At 38.4% G+C, this 25,479-nt stretch overlaps 1 protein-coding gene across 1 annotated transcript; it reads left to right on the top strand.

Moving 5' to 3' along the window:
- The first annotated feature begins 244 nt into the window (after positions 1 to 244).
- Positions 245 to 23,204, top strand: LOC136865694 (CDGSH iron-sulfur domain-containing protein 3, mitochondrial). Its single transcript, XM_067142425.2, has 3 exons — positions 245 to 520; positions 6,322 to 6,501; positions 22,253 to 23,204. Exons 1-3 carry the CDS (start codon positions 422 to 424, stop codon positions 22,424 to 22,426), a joined length of 453 nt encoding a protein of 150 aa, XP_066998526.1. The 5' UTR covers positions 245 to 421; the 3' UTR covers positions 22,427 to 23,204.
- The last annotated feature ends 2,275 nt before the right edge of the window (positions 23,205 to 25,479 follow it).

Here is a 25,479-nt window from a genome sequence, read left to right as displayed (position 1 = left end):
TTCATGCGTTTAAAAGTGATTTTCCCTATGATGGTGCATTTATCATGTTAAATTACCGCCGTTTATGTAATATGTACCGGTACGTGATATTTTCGTGTTAGCCAATACCAGCAATCCGGCTACTTCGGCCGCCATGTGTTTTATACATTACGGTCTGAGGATTGGAGTCGGTCTTGTATGCTCCTTGCTTGAATGTGTGCTCGCTTGAAACATGCCAGTAGAAGGAGAAGAAGAAGAAGAAGAAAGAACGAATGGTGCAGTAAAATCAGCTGTTGGCGAAGCCCGATAAACAAAACAGAGGAAGAAGACATCAGCTGTTGGATAGTACTTTTTTTTTCTTCATTCTTAACGAGCCCATATCAACTTCACGAACAGAACAGAACTCTTTTTTTCATTCTTCTCTGCTTTCTACCTGTTCGAAATGAATTTTAACTTCGTTGCCAGTGTTTGTGGCAAACGTATCTTAACACTGAATCGGAGTTGCTTTAGTCATTGCAGAGCGACTAATACCTTTGTTAGGGTGGGTATTTACTCTGTTCTTTGATTTCTTAATTTCCGGACCTAGGTGTGAAAAATTATTAGATGTGTTGAGAAGGTTCGAGTGTAGTACAGATCTGGTTATGTGTCTTGAAGATACCAATGTGAAGAATGAGGGTAGAAATACAGTATAATACCTGCCCCGCAGAGCCTCCGTGGCTCAGACAGCAGCGCGTCGGCCTCTCACCGCTGGATGCCGTGGTTCAAATCCCGGTCGTTCCATGTGAGATTTGTGCTGGACAAAGCGGAGGCGGGACAGGTTTTTCTCCGGGTACTCCGGTTTTCCCTGTCATCTTTCATTCCAGCAACACTCTCCATGGTAAAACTTTACATCCCGCAGCCCAACGTTTATAACATTATAGGGAAGTGAAAATAATGTAACCAAACGACAGTCGTTCCGCGCGCAGCTGAATGTAGCGAGTGCTGGGCTGCGAGAAGTAAAGCATTGATGAAAAGAGGTTGTAGGTTTTCATTTTCACCTGCCCCGCGAGGTTTACAACATAATATTTAAGTTTCACTGCTGCTTTTCTTACCTAAGAATCATTCATTATAGAGGAAAGATGTGTTCGTTACGGGAGTCACGAAACGAAGGAGCACTCACTTGACATTAGATGCTCTAATATCACAGAGTCTGAAGAAAACAAAATGTGAAGCCCTACAATATAGAAAAGCTCATATAATTGATCAACAATAACATTTCATTGACCATTGTTTGTTGTGATGTGCTTTATGTCTTCTGTTACCACTCATCTCCGATGGATGGGATTACTGCTGTGTATGGGGTATAACAGCCTGCCTGAATATTGGCGGGAAGTAGCTGGGGAGTTAGATAACTCTCTCTTTTAGCATGCCACTCCTCTGGTTCATAAATTTTCTGATATTACTGGTATGTAACACACTGGTTCATCATAGTATTCCAGCTGTTTGATCCCTACTCTGAGGCACTGATTGGAATGAGCAGTGTACACACTTATAGGAATAATGAAAAATCATCAACTTGATTGTGACATGGTAGGCAAGAGGGCCTGCCTACCATTACATTGAAAATTCCCTAACCCAGTCTTCACATGAGAAAAGACGCATGGTGACTTCCTCCTTGCGTTTCTGAGGTAACGTTAAGAGCTGTGCAATTTAATACAATCTTACAACATGTATACTACTTAACATAGAATTCTGTATTCAGTGTAGAATTCCGTAGTGAAGCATAGGTATAGTATGCGCACTTTTTAGTGATAGATTTTTGTACTCGTTGGAGAAGTAAGAAGGGGGTACTGCCGGTTCCGGTAATACTGCCAACTGAATGGAAATGAAATCTGAATTGAATTGATAATATGATCAATCGATATGAATTTTCTAAACTTTTATTATTTTAAGCAAACAACTGTGTCACACACACAATATATAATATTATATAACATTTCTCGTTGTGAAACGTGTTCCTAGCATGAATTCTATAGTTTGGCTTTGCTGTGTAAACAACAACAGTACGAGTACTTAAAGTGTTCGCCAGATGTTGCACAGCGATGATTAGAGATTCTTAGTTTGTGTTTCAAAGGTTGCCAGTACGAATCTCGAAGATAACTGAAGTCGACCGATTTAGCACTAGGGTGTAAATCTATCGCTAAAAAGTGCACAGATAGTACATCAGCTAGTAAGCAATAAAATCTAACGTTTTTGTAAAATGTAAATAAGCTGTATTGTTGCTGTTGTTGGTTTAGTAGTAATACAGTTGCTGTATGAAGACTACTTTGCTCTGCATTATAGCTCATAAAATATGGTGGTTGCAGAGTAACAATTACAGCAAGTTATTAGGAGAGTGGAACAGTGGATCTTAGAACATGGCTTTCAGTTTTCAACTGCAGAGACCTCTGTTGTTCACTTCTGCTGGAAGCACACTCTTCTTCCCCATCCTTACCTTTATTTAGGGGATGTTGCTCTTCCTGTAGTTGACACTTACCGATTCGTTGGGCTCCTGTTCAATAACAATTTATCGTGGGAGCCACACATGCGTCAGTTAAAAGCCAAATGCTCAAAGAAGCTGAATAATTTGAAATTTGTTAGCTGCACTACTTGGGCGGCGGACCGCACGGTGCTCCTACATTTCTGTAGGGCACACAGGGAGGACATACTCGCAATACCATATTCAAGAAAATGGAGTCCCGCAGGTTAGACTGTGGCAGTGCAGCATATGGATCAGCAAGGCAAGGCGTCCTTGCAAAACTGAATAGCATCCACCACAGTGGAGTTAGTTGGCAGCTGGAGCTTTCCGCACAAGCCCCATTGCCAGTCTGCTCGCTGAATCTGGTGTGCCACCTTTATGCCTGAGACGCCAGTGAATACTTTTGTCTTATGCTGCAAATGTGTGACAAATGCCACTCCACCCAAGCTATCCGTGCGTGTTGCAAAATGGATACCATCGGCTGTATGCTGCTTATCCACGAGCAATGTGGCTGGTGGTATAGACTTGGATGGAAGTCACTGATTGTTTGATGTACCTTCAGTTCCTTGTCTTGTCACACAATCAGGTGGGGTACCTCCATGGATAATACAATGGCCTGAAATAATCCTGGATCTCCGCATCGGCTCAAAAGGAAGCACTGAACCTCTCCATTTATCGGAGACTCTTCTTGTCAGTTGTTAGCCGGTATCCAGATTCAGTAGTTGTTTACACAGATGGTTCAAGGGCAGAAGCGAAAGTAGTCTGTGCCTTCGTTGTTGACAATAACAGGTTTATTTTTCCTCTACCGGAAGCCTATAGTGTGTACACAGCAGAGCTCAATGCTATCTTTGGAGCTCTGCTGTACGCGCTGTCCAATGAACGTCAGCACTTCCTGCTGTTTACCAACTCCGTGAGCTTGCTACAATCTCTTGATGTATGTTTCCCTTGGCACCCTCTGGTGCAGTGGATTCATGACCTTCTGTCCGGATGTTGGAATGCTAGCCTCAGAATCATGTTCATGTGGCTCCCAAGTCACATGAGTCTAGACTGAAACGAGTTAGCTCATGAGGCTGCCATGGAGGCTGTCACATTGCCCCGTTGCCTTAGAAGGTTCCAGCCAGTTATATTTGTTCTCAGCTGAAACAGTTGGTTATGTCCCATTGGGAGATGGAGTATCAGGCCACTCCTCTCCCAGATAAGCAGTGAGCGATAAAAGGAACTATGAAGGTATGGAAGACTTCCCTTTGGGCCTCTGGGAGGGAAGGAAAAAATGAAAATCCATAGCCTGTTTCCAGTTATTCGACCGGGTCAGGGATGGGAGGGAAGCAGTGTTGTTATGTCTTCTTCGGATCGGCCATGGTATAGCAATGCACTCCTACTTACTGAAGGTTGAAGGCCCCTTGGTGTGTACTTGCGGTGGTTATCTTACCATGTAGGTACACATCCTTACAGAGTGCGTGGACCTGGCCGATCTGCACCATTGTATAAAACTTCCGAGTACCACCTCCCTCATCCTATGAGATGGTGAGCAGTCAGCAGACCTTGTCATCCATTTTATGAGGGATAGTGGCCTGTTTTATCATGTATAGTATTTTCTATTAGTTTTTATTTTATTGTTAACTATGTTTTATTCAATTACTCTATTTTAGTTTGTGTATTTTAATGTGTTATTTTAACTTCTAATTTGAAAGATATACAGTATATGATTGCACTTCAAGGCAATACCTGATTCTATTGTAATCTGTATTTTCTATCATTTTATTGGAAAACTAGCTGTTACCCACGGCTTTGCATGCGAAGATTTCGTAATTTAATAAAAATTAATTGTTCCTCAGTACTGCACTAAGACATTAACTGAAAATCCCTCAAGTATAAAAACTCACCGAAAAATTGCATTTCATTTACCCCAGAACCTCTTTGTAAACCACGTTTGTGGCATTGCTTTTTGCGGCTAAGATGACCAGGCTACTGGCAGAGCTAAATCTGGAACATGTGACATGGAACTCTGCGTGTGAGAAACAATCCTCTTTTAAGTCGAGAGAAAAAAAAAAGGGGGTTTCTTTACTTTTAAAGGAGATTCCAAATACCAATATTCATATCTGTAACATTTTAGTTTTTGAGATATAAGTATTCTCATAAAAAGAATTTAACTCCTTCTTCACTTATTTTCGATCTCCAGCTTAAGTTGATTTTCTGAAAACAAAAAGTACGTGTTTCTTTATTTTTAAAAGAGATTACAAATACCCATTTTCACACCTGTAACATGTCAAGTTTATGAGGTATACTAATTTAAAAACTGCCCCACTCCTTGGCTGAGTTTTCTGCGTTGAGGCCTTCGGTTCACAGGGTTCCGGTTTCGATTCGAGGCTGGGTCGGGGATTTTAATCGCGTGTGATCAATTCTTCTGGCTCGAGGACAGGTTGTTTGCGTTTGTCCCAACACTCTCCTCTTCTATTCACTCAACACACCATATTACCAACCACAACAGGAATACGCAATAGTAGTTACATCCCTACACATACAGTTGGCGTCAGAAAGGGCATCCAGCCGTAAAACAGTGTCAAATCCACATGTGTGACACAGTTTGCACCCGCAACCCTACAGGTGTGAGATAACCAGTAGAAGAAGAAGAAGATACTCATTTTAAAAATTCACCCGCTTTTTTTATTATTTCACCCTCTTATGTGGATTTTCCAAAAAAGTGTGCTCATTTATTTTTAAAGATATTCCAAGTACCAGTTTTAACGTCTAACATCTTCGGTTTCTGAGATATATGTATCCTCGTATAAAGAATTCAACTCCTTCCTCACTTCTTTTACCCCCCTTAAGTGGATTTTCTGAAAACAAAATTTGTGTTCTTTTATTTTTAAAGGAGATTCCAAATACCAATTTTCATGTCTGTAACAAGTTAGGTTTTTGTGATATATTGTAGATAATCTCGCTGCTGTAAGAATACTGGAGCTGACATTGCCATGGTTATGGCAGTTCATTTCATTATCCGATTCCTAGAACAGGGGTAGTGTGGTGCCAATATCTCCATGACGGTTGGTTTTGGGGCCTTAAAACATAGTTTTCAGGCCCGTACGGCTTACCGAGTTTTGTTCTTCGCGTCAAGGGGCTTAAATTGAGTTTTGTCTCGTCCTTGTACGACAAATATTTTGCCTATATTAGCCTAGTATTTTTATATCTCCCCACGTCGCCCCATCTCCCCCTCCCTTGAATTGTTTCGAAAATAAAATATAGCCTATAGCATTCAGGGATAATGTATCTTGCTGTTAGTGAAATAATTTTTAGAATTGGTCCAGTAGTTCCTGAGATTGGCCATTACATACAAACTAACTTTACCTCTTTATATAATAGTATAGATAAGGCATTGCGATTAGATCCACTGATTATTTTAATTCATAATCATATTTCATCATCATTTGTTTTAAATTCTAGTCAGTGGATACATTTTAAAATTTTAATTATCATTTAATTTTGTTCCACCTTGTACCATTAGAGGCCAATATCCTAGATGTTAGGCCCCTTTTAACACCATCATCAGCAGATAAGAGACAAATTTTGTTCACTCCTCAGTTTCCTCTTGTTACCGTGAAATAATACCTAGCCTTTGTCACTCCTAATTTCATGGGAAAGATGTCTGTGAAAATTTAGTCAAAATAAGTCCAGTAGTTTTTGAGCGTAGCGCGAAGAACAGTACCTACTTTGTCTCTGTATAATAGAAGTGTAGACTGTATTGACTAATCTTATACTTCTACGAGACACCCTGTATTATTTAATGTAATGTCTGTTGATGGTTCTTTATATCATTTTTGTTCATTTTATCTCAATTCTTTTTCTAGGTAGCTTCTCTATGTAGTAAGGCTGCCGAGCCAGATATACCAAAGAATACACTTGCCGACCTCTACAGTGCTTCTCATCAAGCAGAGAATGGACGTATTTATGACAAAAAACCATTTAAGTTAAGACTTCAAAAGGATAAGAAGTATTCCTGGTGTCTTTGTGGCAATAGCAAATCACAGGTTCAGTATTTTTTCCTTTATGTTTAAAATATAGCATTGAAGAGGTTTTTTTTTTAATAATCTGAGAGGATAAAATGTTGGGTTAAAAGTGTTCAACACCTTCCATGTCACATCAGGATCAAGAAATATACTGAAATATAGCAAATCCACTTGGGATAGCTGTCCTAATACTAGGGCAACCACAAAGGTTCAATCTACTTATTAATCCATAAGGAGAGTAAGAAAACACATTTAATTAATATCATTGGAATTTTTTTAAATGTTGCAATATTTATTAATTTTCGTGCAGCTACCCCCAGTGGATTCTATTTATGTAATTAACTTTTAAGTTATAGGCTATGGATGCTTTTGTACTATAGGCTCTGTGTGTTAATGGGAGAAATGCACCGCTATGCTGCGTGTGGCGAACATTGTTATAGTGAGTCGCTACACGATCTGTTGTAGTCTCACCCAGTGTTGCAATGACTGACTAAATACTAACAGTGGGACTTCAAAAGTGTTTTATATGTGACAGCTATCAGCCTAATTCTTCCAATCTTGCAGAAAGTGATCATATTTACAAGAAAAACAGTTCCCAGAAAATAGCAGTAGAATAACAATTGCTAATGTGATAAGAGAAACATCAGTTACTAGCTACCCTACCATTTCATGATAGAGGCAACGTAGTGATTTTTATGTATGAGTAGTAGTGATAATGAGATTAATGTTCATCTATATATTCAGAAAAAAATAGTTTTGGCCTATTTCTAATGTGATATGTTAGTGAAGGTAAATGCTGCTAGGATGGCGATTAATTGTTCCCGTGAATGCTCTCCGTCAGAGAAATGTAAGCATATTCCAGTTGTTATTTATGCAGTTCACTTAGAACTAATCTATCCTGTGAATGTTTTGTTAAGTAGGAAGTCATACTTCCATTGTCAACTCCGTTAAATGTAACTTAAATTTTTTTCGGTCTGTCGAATACATTAGATACACACGTTCAGTATAAATATTACTCAAAAACATACTATTGAACAAGGAATAAAAATACATGCTATTAAAACAAAGAATGGCATGTTTCGTTCTTAAAAGAAAATCAGATTTTGACTTGATGGAATTCCTAGTGTAATTGATTAGCGCTATTAGCCACCCTCCTCAGGTGTCCGCTTTTGATTCCCGATACCGCTAGAAATGTAAGATGGGCATTAGGGCTGTTATGTGGTAAAAACTGTATATACAGCTCATTCCCGCCAGGGTTGTGCCTGAAAACAGTTGCACCACTTCGGGACGTCGATACGAATTTACGCATGTGTTCTGTTCTGAGCACTCTACTAAATATAGGTATATATTCAACACTTAACATTATGACATTGGCACTTGACTATGAATTCGCACTCGTCTAAATTGCTCGAAGAGTTGTGACAAAATCGGCGATAGACTGTCCCTCTTTCTGATGGACATTTAAAAAATAATGCTGAGAAAAAATGACCCTTTTCTTGGGAACAAGTATTTGAGCGAACAGTTTAACCATGTCTGTAAATGACTGAGTTCTGATCGATTTTTCTGGGCCTAGAAACACAGAGAGACTGATTGTAATGCACAGAACCTATAGAGATGCATAGAAGCGGTGCTTTCTTTGCCTCATAAGTGATATTTTTCATCGCTACATAATTCGCAAAACCTCTCCATATAGAATGCACATTTTTCTTTCCTAGAATCAAAATTTTCAAATGGTTGTATACTTCAATAGTTACTGGAATGCAAGACTTCTATTCCTGATTCTCTTTGGAATATTGTTATAAACTGAGTAAGCAGGGTTTGCTGTTGTCGGTTGAATGCATCTAATAGTTTAGCAAATTGTTCTGCATCCATTTTCCTGAGCGTAACCAAATTGTGTCAAAACAGAGGTATGGTGGTTGATTGACAGTACTTTGCAGGATTTTTTTTTTTTTTTTGCTTTACGTTGCACTGACACAGACAGGTCTTATGGCGACGATGGGGTAGGAAAGGCCTAGGAATTGGAAGGAAGCAGCCGTGGCCTTAATTAAGGTACAACCCCGGCATTTGCCTGGTGTGAAAATGGGAAACCACGGAAAACCATCTTCAGGGCTGCCGACAGTGGGGCTCGAACCCACTATTTCCGATTACTGGATACTGGCCGCACTTAAGCGACTGCAGTTCTCGAGCTCGGTACTTTGCAGGATATTAGCAATACTTATTTATACTTTCACTTCATCACCAACTCCTGTGTTCTGAGCACTCTACTAAATATATATGTTCAGCACTTAACATTATTTTATTTGGATATGCATTTGCTGCACAGCATGGCGTATCTTTTCATTACAGTGAAAGTCCCAATGAGAAGAACAGCTATTCTCTCCAGAGAGTATACATCTGTGTCCTTGCGCTGATGTTACCTGCGCTCTGAATGTTTTAAAAATACACAACAGCATGATTTTGCATTTGTAAAATAAGGTATTTCTGTGAGCTATTGGTATTATGTAATGCAGACCTATATCTGTACTTATATTTCTATATGCTGCATTTTAAAACTGATTATGTGAGGTCTTGACTGAATACTATAACATTTCACACATTGCTCTGTATTGAAATATGGTATATTACTACTGTGCTTTAAAATAAAGATGGCCTACTGCAGCTTACTTTGCAAATATAACATTGCTATAATAATTTGTTTGTAATTGTTAAGCTACACAAGTATGAAGGATGAGTTCTCCACCTAATCAGAACTTTATTTTACATAGTGTCAATATTATTTACATAAAAGAACAGTACCGGTTTCGACCTGTAAATGGGTCATCTTCAGCTGTTGAAGAACCTGCTTAATAGCGACTGTATAGAATAAATACTACTAAAATTAAAATTAAACAAGAATGCCATTAAAATAAACATGAATGCCACTATTCTAAAATATACTTAAGGTTAAGATATATACATATGGTACAATTTTGGTGGTTAGAGGGCTTTTTCCCTGGCCCCATGATATCTACATATTTCAAAAATTATATTCAAATGAATACGATGTCCCCGCATATTTGCTGCCCAATAATGCACTTTGAAACATCTCATAAAACCGTTGGACATAGTATTAGCATTTAACATAGATATTCGAGCTTGACACCAGAATTTCAGTGATTCTTGATAAACTCTTAAATTGTATCCAACCTCAGCAAATATAATGTTTGAAATATGTAGAAATCATGGGGCCAGGGAAAAAGCCCTCTAACCCCCAAAATTGTACCATATATATATTTTTTAGAATAGTGGCATTCATGTTTATTTTAATGGCATTCTTTTTTAATTTTAATTTTAGTAGTATTTATTCTGTACAGTCGCTATTAAGCAGGTTCTTCAACAGTTGAAGATGACCTATTTACAAGTTGAAACCAATACTGTCCTTTTATGAAAATAATATTGACACTGTAAAATAAAGTATTGATTAGGTGGAGAACTCATCCTTCATACTTGTGTGCTTGAACTATCAATATGGACTATGAAGCTAATAGATTATAGAATTGATAAGCTATTTATAAAAAAAATTAAAATAAGTTCCGTAAAGAGTTATTTTGTATTAATTCAAATATTTAAACCGAGTTACTTCTTGCGATTTACTGCTGAGATCCACCGTCTTTGAAATCATTTTCGCTAGATCGTGAGAGAAAGGTCTGTATTATTATAGTATCTATTAATGCACCCAACAGTAAGCACATAGTTCTGCCGGAACGTTATGACATTAAAAATAATAATCTAAAGACAACATTATAAAATGATTGAATAAATGCATGTAATAATTGCACATACTCCAGCTCCTTACGGTTATTTGTTGATGAACATGCCTCTAAGTAGTTCTTGTAGTATCCACCCGCAGCAGCACATTGCTATACGCATGGAGCCTTTACCAGTAGGGGGGGTGACGCTACAAGTAGGTCTAAGGAGTGCTGGGCGTAAGTTTAGTTACTGCAGCCTTCTTTTAGTGCAGACATCTAGGCGTGATTGCACTGTCCTTCGTTTCTTTCTCGCAGACTTCTCGTGGTTGATGTGATCTTGTGATGCACAGGGCTACCAACTCTTGAACTTAAGAACTAGTCGTACATTGTTAGGTGCAGCAATGCAACTTTTGAACTTGCGAACTAAGTGAATTGTTACTGACAGAATAATTGGACTATGATCAAGCAAAGGGGGTCTAAGTGCGGAAGCCCCTAGGTTAGGGCCGCAAAGTGGCTGTTAGGCCTCTATCATATTGTAGGGTGATAGCAGCACTTCCTTTGTTGGACAGTGGCGGAAAGTTGAATTAATTTAACATGTCTGCTAGTAATAAAGCCATTGGTCTGGAATGGTTAGGTCTGACTAGTGACAAAACCATTGGTCTGGATTGGTTAGGTCTGGTTATTGACAAAACCATTGGACTGTGATGAAGCTGCGAAGCAGTATTAGGCTTCTAGCATTCTGTAGGGCGATAGCAGTACATTCTATGTTGAACAGTGGTAAAAAGCTGAATTTGTCATGGCAGCTAGTACAAATCAATTGGTCTGGATTGGTTAGGTCTGGCTAGTCACAAAATCATTGGTGTGGATTGAAGCAAAGGGGAAATTATTGTTGTTCTGTATTGAACATTGTTTTGTTACAAATTGCATTTACAGTAGTCTGTTTTTATTGTGCACGGGTTGGTAATGGAATACTTTTGACTTGATTGGTGGGAATGATGTCAGTGGAAGTGTGGGTCCGGTACAGAAGCAGACCATTGCCAGTTCAGGTCTCGGGAATTTTTTAACCTAAAAAAACCACCAGGTCCAAAGAAGGATCTTAGATGCAAAAATTATGATATTTTGCAATTCTTGATTATTAAATGAAAATATTTGTCAAGCGCTAAGACTCTTGCCATGCTAGCCATATTTATGATGTCATAGTTCAGTCAGTGCATCGCTTCAACTTGTTGAAGGTCAGCCATGATGAAACTATGACATCACGAGCCAACACCTGACATTTAAATGTGCATAAAAACACAAACTAAGCACCCCATGGAGCCTTTACCAGCAGGGGGGGTGACGCTACAAGTAGGTCTAAGGAGTGCTGGGCGTAAGTTTAGTTACTGCAGCCTTCTTTTAGTGCAGACATCTAGGCGTGATTGCACTGTCCTTCGTTTCTTTCTCGCATCACATCACAATGAACTATTAAAATACTGGAAATTAAAAACAAAGCAACAAAACATCAGAGATTGGTTTGATAATTACGGGGCAATTTATGGTTCACAATTTACAAACGTGGGTGCATGTTTATGAATCAGAAAAGCATGTACGAACGATATGAAATGATATGTGAAGCAGCAGTGAGGGGACACCATTCCTTTATGCTTGCCAGGGACCCACTGACCCACTGTGTTATTACTTACACAGAAGAATTGAAACAGAGACTACATTAAATTGCATGTTCACACAGTAGCAGGAACATTCCATTTTGGCCTCAAAAAGTACATCGTTAATGAGCTTTCGCGTGAAGAGATGTTTCCCTTGAAGGTCACATAATTTATGGGCTAAATGTTTTCCATGAGCATCAAATGCATCTTCAGAATGGAGAGCTTCTAATTTCTCTCCAGCTAACTGCAGCACTTATTGTCCATCTTGCATGAACACAAAACTCTTGCCCATCAGTCTTTTGCTCAGTCTTCAAAACTCATTTATTTCAAGTAAGACTTCGCATTTACCGTCCACACGTACGTTCAATCAATCAGTCACTACTGATCTGCATTTAGGGCAGTCGCCCAGGTGGCAGATTCCCTATCTGTTGTTTTCCTAGCCTTTTTTTCAATGATTGCAAAGAAATTGGAAAATTATTGAACATTTCCCTTGGTAAGTTATTCCAATCCCTAACTCTCCTTCCTATAAACGAATATTTGCCCCAATTTGTCCTCTTGAATTCCAACTTTATCTTCATATTGTGATCTTTCCTACTTTTAAAGACACCACTCAAACTTATTCGTCTACTGATGTCCTCCCATGCCATCTCTCCACTGACAGCTCGGATCATACCACTTACAAGTAACTATCCTCATTTTGGTTCCGTATTGAAGTTGATGTTTCTTTCTGAGGCTCGTTTTCATTTTGAAAGCAACTGCATTGTACTCCTGTACTGACTTGCTAGGCCTAACGTACTAGAGGATTTTCTTTCAGGGTGGTCTCCCTTAGCCTTTGGCAGTCCCCTGCCTCACTGCAAGGCAGCAGCTGATGAATTTATGTGTTATTTCCCACACAAAGGTCTCATCTTATCCAATCTTCTAAGGGAAAACTCCTCTGCTCGCAGCTATTGGTTTTCCCTTAGTTTGCCTGGTTTGGTATCGGCCGCCAGACCCTCGGCCGGACAGTCGCAGGTAGTACCGTCTACTGTCGCATACGATAGCAGAATATATTCTGACCTGACACCAACTATCCCAAAAAGCAAGGATGCCTCTTCCGCCAGTTCCGCCGTACCAATGATCTTCATCTCCGCCTTCACTGCCGTTGAGGTCTTCACCCATAACCCTGAGCTGGGACCCTTACCAGATGATACACACCGGGTCAGTGTGGTCTGGGACTTACGTAGGCAGGGGCGCCACTCCCTGGGTAGGGCTGCCTCCGCAGAGGGTCCCTACCTGCTACCTGGAGACAGCAGATGGGAATATAGTTCGCAATATGAAAGATATCACGGATACAATGGGGCACTATTCTGACAAGCTCCTAAATGGCCCTAAAGAGATCTCTGTTGAGGATGTAGGACAGAAAACAATAGAGGAAGATATCCCAATTACATGGACAGAAGTAGAGCAAGCTCTCCACAGGATGAGAAGTGGTAAGTCAGCAGGAGCTGATGAAATTACAGCTGACATGATTAAAGCTGCTGGTCCACCAGGAATACAGTGGCTGTATAGAGTTCTCAGAACAATATGGAAGGATAATGAAATACGTGAAGATTGGACAAAAGGGGTGATAGTTCCTATCTTTAAGAAAGGGAGTAGAAGGAAAAGTGAAAATTACAGAGGCATTACCCTCCTATCACACGGCCTTAAAATTATGGAGAAGATCATTGAAGCCAGAGTAAGGGATATACTAGAGCCTATCTTAGAAGAGGAACAACATGGTTTTAGGACTGGAAGAAGCACAACAGATCTGATATTTGCTTTGAGGATGTTGGCAGAGAAACACTGGGAAAGAGGAAAAGACCTAATTATTGTGTTTATGGACCTTGAAAAGGCGTATGATAATGTTCCTAGATCAACTATTTGGAAAAGTCTTAGAAAACTTGGTGTACCGGAGTACCTTATTAGGAAGATCCAAATGCTATATAGTAATTGTAAAAGCTGTGTCAGAATTGGAGATGGTCACTCTGAATGGTTCAATACAACCAAAGGAGTACAACAGGGAAGTGCCTTGTCACCACTTCTATTCATAGCAGTTATGGATACCATTTTAAAGGAACTAAAAGGAAAAGGTAATAAAGATCTTCAGGCTCTGGTGTTTGCAGACGATGTGGCAATATGGGATGAAACAGAGGAGGGAGTGCAAAATAATCTGAATGCATGGTGTAAGAAGTTTGATGATTATGGAATGAAATTGAACCCATCAAAAACAGTAGCATTAAAAATCAGCAGACATTATACAGAATGCAACATAAAAATACAGGACCACCAAGTTGAAGTAGTACACCAATTCAGTTATTTAGGAAGCGTAATCACTAGTAATAACAGAGCTGAGATAGAAATAACAAACAGAGTAACCAAAGGCTCTAACTTTTACAGCATCGTTAGACACCTACTATGGGATCAGAAAGTCCCACAAAGAACAAAAATGACCCTGTACAAGTCATATTTCATTCCTATCCTTACATATTCTCTGGAAACCTGCACACTAACATCAAAGGATCATAGTAGGATTCAAGCCTGTGAAATGAAATTTCTTAGAACTGCCCTCCAAAAGACCCGACTTGATCATGTGAAAAATGATGAGATCCGATCTAACCTAGGTCTAAATGAATCGATGGAGGAAAGACTTAGGTCATCTAGACTTAAATGGTTTGGGCATGTTAAACGAATGAATAGCACAAGGTTACCATGTGCTTATTTGGAAAAGAGAATAACAGGTAGAAGACCAGCTGGAAGACCAAGAAGAAGATGGATGGACCAACTGAGGGAAGACGTGGAGAGAAGAGGATGGAATTGGGAATCTGTCTTGGACAACGAAATGTTTTTGAATAGGCAACTTTGGAAGACGCTCGTTTTCAAACACCCTACCCGGCTCGCTGGAAGGGCAAACCGATGATGATGATGATGATTGAAGTTGACGTATGTCTCAAATATTATTACAATATTTATAAGTCCACCTGTTCAATACAATACAATATAATCCCCTATTTCATATGGTTAAAATTTATACATAATACATAAAAGTCAATGGTACATGTTTCACCCTCCTTTACGGGCATCATCAGCCTATATCAATCTTAAAAATAATACATATGGAGTCTTTCTAAACTTATAAATTATAGGGTAAAATGTTGAACAACGATTTCATAAAATATTATACAATAACATCTAAAACAACGATATTGCACCAAAGTGTGTTAAAAAAAAAACAACAGTAAATTAACAGTTTTTGAAGATTAAAACGTGGTTAAACGTGAACATTTGAGAGTTTAAAACCAAAATGGACCCTTTTGTTATATATCATTTAAGACTGTGACGGCCTTGAGTGTAAGCACAATCATCAAAGGGGGATGTTTCTTCCATTCCCATAGTATGAATCCAAGATGGTAAAATCACTGTCAGTTATTTAAAACAGAAGTGTGAATGTAATAAATATGTTAAGATGTATACGGTTGATATATCTGAAAGTAGAAAAGAAAATGGAACTTCTTGTGGAGGCATTGCTAATAATAAAATGTTATGTTGAAGCTAGCGGATGTCAGTAATTATGTTGGTGTGGTAATCAATTGGATCCAAAAGACGGTCAAGTGGGTGTTATAACCCCGTTGAAACATTTGTTGGAAGAAATGATCGAGTTTTTCTGAAACAAAATGTTAAAGAAAGTTAGTTAAATAGTACTGTACAAGAGACTTCCCGTACATCAAAAATGCCTAAGGTGGTACTTAGTCGTACGGTGCGTATTAAGTACGTCGGGCTGTTCCAGCAACGCAAGCTTGACTGAGCTTTCTACTTCTAGTATTATAACGGTGTGGCTGAGGCAGTGAAGGACATGGAGTGGGGATAAGGGTGGGTGGATCCTTGCGCGCAGGTGTTGTTATTGGAGGGCTGTTAGGAGCAAGATGGGCGGGCCTAACATTTGATGAGGTGGTGGAAGCTTTAGAACAAAAGTCTGTGGGATTGTACTATGTTTTGAATTCACAATGCCTAATAACTTTGGAGTTAGCTCATATAAAGGATTTTTTGGGATTGTATTATGTTTTGAATTCACAATGCCTAATAACTTTGGAGTTAGCTCATATAAAGGATTTTTTGCCTCCGTGGCATCATTAAGATTATGGTCTTTGTTATAGGCTTGGTCTAAAAAGATGTAAAGACTTTCTAATTCATTCATAAGTTTTCCTTTGCCTATAAATTTTAGAATAGTGAGATCCTTATCAATTGATGTAAACTGATGTCCTGTTCCACTCATGTGTGAGCTCATCGCTGAATATTTGTTGTGTTTTAAGGCATTGTAATGCTCCATATATCTCGTATAGAAGCTGCACCCAGTTTGACCAACATAACTAAATCCACACTGAGCACAAATTAATCTGTAAATACCAGATCTCGAAAAACGGCTGTTTTTATAATTGACTTTATTATGATTAAAAAATATACTTTGATTTGTATTTACTGTTCTGAAAGCAATATTAGTGTCATATTTCTTCAGTGTGTTGGCGATCTGGTGGATGGCTGGGTTATTGTATGTAAACGTAGCGTAACTAGTTTTTTTAGGTTTATCCGGAATGAGAGTTGTGGATAGTTTATATTTAACTTTATTGATTAACTGGTTAATCATTTCAACTTTGAACCCATTGAGTTTAGCCAAGTTCCTTATATAGTTTAATTCTATTTTTAAGTTGTGAGGGGAGAGTGGGATTTTCAAAGCTCTGTGTATTAAATTATAGAATGACGCTTGTTTTTGAGATTTGGGATGTAAAGAGGAATTATTTATGGTTATAGGAGATTGTGTGGGTTTTCTGTAGATTTGAAAATCAAAAGTATTATTGGCGCGCGTGATCGTTATATCTATAAAAAATTAAGGACTGTTTGACTTTGCCTTCCTTAGTGAATTTTACATTAGGGTCAATTTTATTTAAATTCTCTAAAACTTCGTCGCTGTTAGTAACATTTTTGTCAGTAACCACAAAAGTGTCATCCACGAATCTTAGCTACAAACATATACCTTTTATATGTTCTTTGATTTTCGTATACTCTATTGAGTCCATGTAAATGTCAGCCAAGATGCTGGACAAAGGGTCACCCATGGCTAAGCCAGTCTGTTGATAAATCTTTCCATTAAAGGAGAAAAAGTTGTTATTCAATACAAAATTCAAGATCTTCATAAATTCATCCATTTCCAGCTTACTCAGGCTGCTATGTTTTGAATCGGACGTACGGGAATGTTGTTTTTATGGATTTTAGGTAGGGCTCTGGCTATTGGAATGCTGGGGTTGATGTTGATCAGTCTCTGTTGTTCCTGTTCATTGAGAAGGAATGTGGAGTTCTTAATTATAGATTTCAAATTGCGTTGTATTCTTACGATAGGATCTTTGCTAACTATTGTATAAAAACTATTGTACAAAACTATCGAGGTCACCCTGTAGCCGCTCACGATCTTGTAACTTATTTATTACTCTGTACAGAGTAACATCATCTGCTAACACCCTTATCCTTAAAAAATTCTTCAGTTTTATTTATGTAATTGTCCTTATCCATTAATACTATAGACCCTCCCTTATCAGCTTTTGTGACTATGATGTCATTATCTTCTATTTTAGTTCTCAAATTACGTATTAAAGTGTTTTGATTAGAGTCAGATTTAGCATTAAGTTCTTTAGCTAGTGTAGGTAATTTCTTTTTTATATCAAATCTAATGTCATTTTGAACTTCTTCCAACAAATGTTTCAACGGAGTTATAACACCCACTTGACCGTGTTTTGGATCCAATTAATTACCACACCAACATAATTACTGACATCCGCTAGCTTCGACATAACATTTTATCATTAGCAACGCCTCCACAAGAAGTTCCATTTTCTTTTCTACTTTCAGGTATATCAACCGTATACATTTTAACATATTTATTACGTTCACACTTCTGTTTTAAATAACTGACAGTGATTTTACCATCTTGGATTCATACTATGGGAATGGAAGAAACATCCCCCTTTGATGATTGTGATTATACTCAAGGCCGTCACAGTCTTGTTTTAGATGTTATTGTGTAATATTTTACGAAATCATTGGTTAACATTTTACTCTATAATTTATAAGATTAGAATTCTCCATATGTATTATTTTTAAGATTGATATAGGCTGATGATGTCCGTAAAGGAGGGTGAAACATGTACCATTGACTTTTATGTATTATGTATAAATTTTAACCATATGAAATAGTGGATTATATTGTATTGTATTGAACAGGTAGACTTATAAATATTGTAATAATATTTGAGACATCATACCATGCTCTATTGGTGGAAAAATATCTAATTCCCTCCATGGGAACTTAGAATTTCCATTCATACCACTTAATCGAGCAGCTCGTCTCCTTTCTCCCTAGTCTTCCCAGCCCAAACTTTGCAACATTTTTGTAACGTTACTTTGTCGGAAATTGTCCAGAACAAATCGAGCTGCTTTTCTTTGGATTTTTTTCTAGTTCTTGAATCAAGTAATCCTGGTGAGGATCCCATACACTGGAACCATATTCTAGTTGGGGTCTTACCAGAAACTTATATGCCCTCTACTTTACATCCTTACTACAACCCCTAAATACCCTCATAACCATGTGTAGAGATCTGTACCCTTTATTAACAATCATATTTATGTGTTTACCCCAATGAAGGTCTCTTCTTATATTAACACCTAGGTACTTAAAATGATCCCTTAAAGGAACTTGCACGCCATCAACGCAGTAATTAAAACTGAGAGGACTTTTCCTATTTGTGAAACTCACAACCTGACTTTTAAGCCCTTTTATCATCATACCATTGCCCGCCGTCCATCTCACAAAACTATCGAGGTCACCCTGCAGCCGCTCACAATCTTGTAACTTATTTATTACTCTGTACAGAATAACATCATATGCTAACAGCCTTATCTCTGATTCCACTTCTTTACACATATCATTGATATATATAAGAAAACATAAAGGTCCAATAATACTGCCTTGAGGAATTCTCCTCTTAATTATTGCAGGGTCAGATAAAGCTTCGCCTACTCTAATTCTCTCAGTTCTATTTTCTAGAAATATAGCCACCCATTCAGTCACTCTTTTTTCTAGTCCAATAGCACTCATTTTTGCCAGTAGTATTCCATGATCTACCCTATCAAATTCTTTAGATAGGTCAATCGCAATACAGTCCATTTGGTTTCCTGAATCCTGGATATCTGCTATATCTTGCTGAAATTCTACAAGCTGAGCTTCAGTGGAATAACCTTTCCTAAACCCAAACTGCCTTTTTTAAACCAGTTATTAATTTTGCAAACATGTCTAATATAATCAGAAAGAATGCTTTCCCAAAGCTTACATGCAATGCATGTCAAACTGACTGACCTGTAATTTTCAGGTTTATGTCTATCACCCTTTCCTTTATACACAGGGGCTACTATAGCAACTCTCCATTCATTTGGTATAGCTCCTTCATGCAAACAATAATCAAATAAGTATTTCAGATATGGTACTATATCCCAACCCATTGCCTTTAGTATATCCCCAGAAATCTTATCAATTCCAGCTGCTTTTCTGGTTTTCAACTTTTGTATCTTACTGTAAATGTCATTGTTATCATAGGTAAATTTTAATACTTCTTTAGTATTACTCACCTCCCCTATCTGGACATTATCCTTGTAACCAACAATTTTTACATACTGTTGACTGAATACTTCTGCCTTTTGAAGATCCTCGCATACACACTCCCCTTGTTCATTAATGAATCCTGGAATGTCCTTCTTTGAACCTGTTTCTGCCTTGAAGTACCTATACATACCCTACCATTTTTCACTAAAATTTGTATGACCACCAATTATGCTTGCCATCATGTTATCCTTAGCTGCCTTCTTTGCTAGATTTAATTTCCTAGTAAGTTCCTTCAATTTCTCCTTCCATAACCATTTCTAACTGTATTTCGTTCCAACCTGCACCTCCTTCTTAGTCTCTTTACTTCTCTGTTATAATATAATGGATCTTTACCATTCCTTACCACCTTACGTAACGTTTTGCATGACCAATCTGGCATGATCATGCAAGACTGACAGTAAAACATTATGTGTAGATGGCACTTAATAATATTTATAGTGCTTATGTTATGTTATTTTGTTTCATATTAGTTCTAGTTTGCAATGGTAGTTTCTAAGATAATATTTATTCTGCTTACATTTTGTCTCATGTTACTTCTAGTTTGTAATGGTGGTTTTAAGATAAGATTATGAATATTTTTCCTCAGATGTACACTATTAATGAAGTGTGGTTAATTAGAGAGGACCTCTTAACTTTGCCACTATGAATAAAGACAAATATAATAATAATACCTGCTGCTTTGATGATGCCTGCAGCAACTTCAATCCCAAATGACTTACTACTTTTCATCTTTTTGTAGAGCACTTTCTGCCTCAGACCAAAACATATGTCCTCAGCTTTTTTTCCACCTTTTCAGTAGTTTCTGTCTCATTCAGGAGTGTATCCTTTAGCTTCTAGTCTTTAATCCTTGGTATCCTCTTCCTGGTCTTTGTCTTTTGCACTTTGATTCCAGTCAGGTCAGCCACCAGAAGCTTCTGGTCACTATCAAGACATTCACTAGGAATAGGTTTCACATCTCACACTTGTTCTCCACACCTTAGTTCAGCTATCATATAATCTATTACCTCTTCATCAGAAAGTTATTTCTGAAGTACAAATCAAGTAGTTCTCCTCATGTGTTCCTTGTCCCATATCCGAAAGGCCCCATAATCCCTTCCTATCCAGATGTACCTACAATCTGGGCATTGGAATCACCCATTAGTAATAGGTTCTCCTCATTTATACAGTCTGCTAGTTGTTGGAGGAAGTTCAGCTTTTCTTCTTTACTACAACCCTGCTGAGGGGCATAGACTTCTACAACTGTTAGATATTCTCCTTTCAAACACACCTTCGCTTCAATAATACTCTCATTAATGCAAGTAACATCAGAAATGCAGTCCTTATCAAGCACAAAGCCAATTCCATTTCTTGCTTCTGTCTTATTTCCACACCACTACAGTTTGTATCCATCATTCGGTAGTTTTATGTTGTATCCCTTCCACTTTGACTCACTTGGACCCAAGATGTTAATGCAATTACGTTTCATCATATCTGTTATTTCATTACATTTTCCAGCGTTAATATGTTCAAGGTAGCAGTTCTGAGGCTGGCTTTTCTGTTATTTCATCTCCTTTTGGTGTTTTTCTTATATTGTTTGGATGTGCTTCGGACTTGTTTGAGTCGTCATTATTTCCAAACGTACTCCAAGTTTGGTCTTCATTGAGATATTTTTTTTTTTTTTTTTTTGTTCTGAAGCCCATTCTTTTGTTGAAAGTAATTTGCAAGGTCCTCTTCCAGCTGACTTGCTAGGCCTATCACCGAAGAGGATTTTTTCTATCGGGCTTTTTCTCCCTTAGCCTTTAGTAGTCCCCTGCCATTTCTGCAAGGCAGCAGTTCATTGATGAATTCTTGTGTCATATCCTACACAGAGGTTTCATCAAACCCTTTAAAGGGAACTCTTCTGCCCAATGCCATTGGTTCACCCTTAGGTTGTTGAGTTTGGTACTGGCCGCCCAACACTCGGCAGACAGTCGCAGGTCATACAGTGTACTGTCACATATGGTAGCAGGATTCCTCCTGACCTGTTAATATACTTCTTTTGTTTTATAAGTCCCAGTAGAAAACTTTTTCATATTTGTTCTCTCGTGTTCTTCTCATCTTTTAATACTCTATTCTTTTCTTCAGAAATGGTACATATAGCTTTTGTTGTACTAGTATATACACAACGTAAAATGCATGCATGTCGAAAGACTGTATTAAATGTTTCCGTATCACTGTTGAATAGTTTTCATTTGCATATTCAATGGTATGTTTTCTCATTCAACATGTTTTCTCTCCTTGTCCACTGCAGAAACATCTTAATGAGGTTTTACAGTAATATATTTTTCTACTGATGTAAGTTATGTTCACTTTCTTTTAATGAATTGAGAGCCGAGTGAGTGGCTGCACGGTTTGGGTTACATAATTGTCAGTTTGCATTCAGGAGATAGTGGGTTCGAACCCCACTGTTGGCAGCCCTGAAGATGGTTTTTCATGGTTCCCATTTTTAGTCCAGGCAAATACTGGTGCTGTACCTTAATCAAGGCCACAGACACTTCCTTCCTACTCATAGCCCTTTTTTACCTCATAGTCGCCATAGGATTTCACTGTCAGTGTGACGTAAAGCAAATTGTAAAAATAAAAATTTGTAAGGGTGGCCTCAAACTGAATATTTCCACATTAAGCAGTTTTTATGTAGTAATTTTCTTTTCTGTTTACAGCCGTTATGTGATGGGACTCACAGGAATCCATACTTAAAAATCAAACTGCGACCTGTTAGGTTCCAAGTTCCTGAGGATAAGGAATATTGGCTTTGCAACTGCAAGCAAACTTCAAATCGCCCCTTTTGTGATGGGACACATAAAAGAGAAGATATACAAGCAAGTGTAAAATAAATGTAGAATTAAAAGTCTGAAGTTTTTCTTAATAGTTAGTTGCATACAATAAATCTATTTCTTTTTACAATATTTTGTTTTTCTCTATGACCCTAGTGTTGAGGATAAGATTGTTGTCACTTGTGAATGTAACAGATCCTGCTTATTGGAACCTCACTTTTGTTTAATTTCTCTTGTACAGCTTTTGTATACCCCTTTCAGACCTGAAAGAAAACTGGAGGTGTGAATTTTTGTTTGTACGTCAAAAACTGACTAAAATACATATGTTTATAGTTTATTTTACAAAATAAAAACTATCATCTAGGAAAAAAAGCACCCACACAATCGTGCATGTCAGACTTAATTCACTACTTACAAAATAAAAGTTCAACTCAATACATGTAATTATACATATGTACATGATCAGATGTTCTGTTTTACAGTGTGGAACAATTTAAAACTATTAAAATCTTATACATTACATTTTGTACATCGAGTACGAGTTCTGCTTTTACAGTCCTCTTGGTGGCAGCACACAGCACTTCCGTATGCATTGTGTGTAGGGAAACCTAGCCCGCACAATTGTGCATATTCTTCTATTAACTTTACTAAATAGAATACATTAAATTAGTAGGGAAAATTCAAAACCTCATGGTATTATGTACATTGTTGTATCTTCACAATTTATATTCATTAACAAATTTACACAATCATTGATTACATTCTGATATTCAGTAAAGCTTCTAGATTAATATGAATGCTATAAATAAATAACTTTGGCATTACTGCTTCCCGCAATCTTGCCGATCAACTGTATTTTTAAACTCTTCTTCCTGCACCCTGGTGATCAAACGCTAAATAAAAACAACTGAAGTACATGCTATGTGTCTCGCACAAGTAATGCAGTCCGGTCTAGCACCAAGAAAACATCAAATACGCTCAGACATAAATAAAATACAAACCCGCACAGTTGTGCGTACGTGGTCTGAAAGGGTTAAACTTAATATCTCATCAGCATTTGAGATTCTTTTGGTGAGTATTTGGACTACATCTTTTGCAGTCTAAAATGAATCCGATATTGAATATTTAGCTTCTGACCACATTGTACTTGAAATAGATGTTCACTTTTCATCTTTCACTGTCTCCATAACATCACACTGTTTTTTTTAAAGAGGATATCCGAAAGTATACAGTTCCCTTTTGCCAGTTTCCTGAAGTAACACTCTCTTCAAAATGCCAGCGTATCAGGTCATGCACCATCTCCACTGCTGGCCCTACCAAGTGAATAACTGCATGGTTTGGGTCACGTTGCTGTCAGCATGCATTCAGGAGATATTAGGTTCGAACCCCACTGTCGGCAGCCCTAGAGGTGGTATTTCTTGGTTTCCCATTTTTACCACCAGGCAAATGCTGGGGCTGTACCTTAATTAGGGCCACAATCGCTTCCTTGCCGGTCCTAGTTCTTTCCTATTCCATCATTGCGTAAGACCGATCTGTGTCGGTGAGACTTAAATAGTAAATAAAATTAAAAAACTGCTGGTACTGCTTCCACTGGGACCATCACAAATTCTGCCTACAATATACACTGAGTGGCCAAAATTCATGGGAAGACTGAATGTGATGTTAATACGAATTGCTCCTCCGCGAGCCCTTAAAAACTGCAGCAGTACGGCAAGACATCGACTCTACAAGGTGGTGGAATCATTCTGGAGGATCTGGACCACGCATCTTGCACTGCTACCCACAATTGGTCTTGTGTAGTTGGTGCGAGGTTCATGGAGCGTACACCAGCATCGACAGCATCCCACAAATGCTTGATCGGATCAAGATTGGGGGATCTGGAGGGCCAATCCATGGTCGTGACTTCACTGGAGTGCTCCTCCAGCCACTTTGCGCCACCACAGAGTGGTAATATGGCACATTGTCCTGTTGAAACATGGCATCCCCATCAGGGTACTCTATGACCAGAAAGGGATGCAGACGGTCTGAAAGAATGTCCACATAACTTGCACCTGTCAGCGCTCCCTGCAACCGGAAAATGGGGCCTAATTGCGACCATGAGTATGCTGCCCAGACCAGAATGGAGCCACCACCTGCCTGGACACAACCTTGTTGACATGCAGTATCCATAGCTTCATGGAGCATACGCCACACTCTCACGCACCCATCAGCTGGAACCGAAATTCATCGGACCATACCACACGCCGCCACTGTTCCATGGTCCATTGCCGATGTTCACGGGTCCATGCACGTCGTTGAGCTCTACGTTGAGGTGTCGGCAAAGGGACATGAGTTGGTCATAGGCTGGTGAAGCCTATGCAGTGCAGTTGCCTCCTTACAATCCTGCTAGAAATGGGCTCCGGACTTCCAACATTCATCTGGGCGCCCAGTATTGTTTTGCGGAGGCGACGTGGTGTCCGTTCATTAAACACCTGTGGTCCTCCCGTGGGGCGGTTTACGCTGGTGGTAACATTCTCTCTGCTATATTAAAGATTCACCCTCGACACTGTTGACCTCAGAAACTCGAATTTGCATGTAATCTCCGCAGTGCTATGACCCATGGGCTATGCGCTGATAATCATTCCACGTTCGAAGCCGGTTAACTTGCGACGTGTCGCCATCTTCATGACACTGGTGTCTGTGACAGACTGCTCAGCTATGCTTGCAGCTAGCTGCAACACTCGGGGGCACATTTCCTAATGGGACATCCATCCTGTGACTTTTGGTCACGCAGTGTATAATACAATCAAAAAGATTCATTAGAATTTGAACAAAGTGTAGAATGTTCACATGCAGTACATCAGAAGGTTCCATTATTTTTATCTCTTTGCACATTATACATGCTTCTGCTATTACTATTATTTTCATCTGTTGGTTTACTTCAATTAAACTGTTTTACAACTCTTACACTAATTGTACACTCATTTATTTTCTGCTGCTACTATAGGCTTAAAAATAATTCCAGCAGGTTTTGATGTCAATAATAATGAAATGAAATGATAGTTACTTTTCACTTTTGCTATCATTTTTACAAATTTTAAAATTCTAATTTACTAATGTATAACATCAAACCA

The sequence above is a fragment of the Anabrus simplex genome, chromosome 1, assembly GCF_040414725.1.
Source record: "Anabrus simplex isolate iqAnaSimp1 chromosome 1, ASM4041472v1, whole genome shotgun sequence".
Taxonomy (NCBI): domain Eukaryota; kingdom Metazoa; phylum Arthropoda; class Insecta; order Orthoptera; family Tettigoniidae; genus Anabrus; species Anabrus simplex.
The sequence above is the reverse complement of the archived record's forward strand: the minus strand, read 5'-3'. Positions and strand labels throughout refer to the sequence as shown.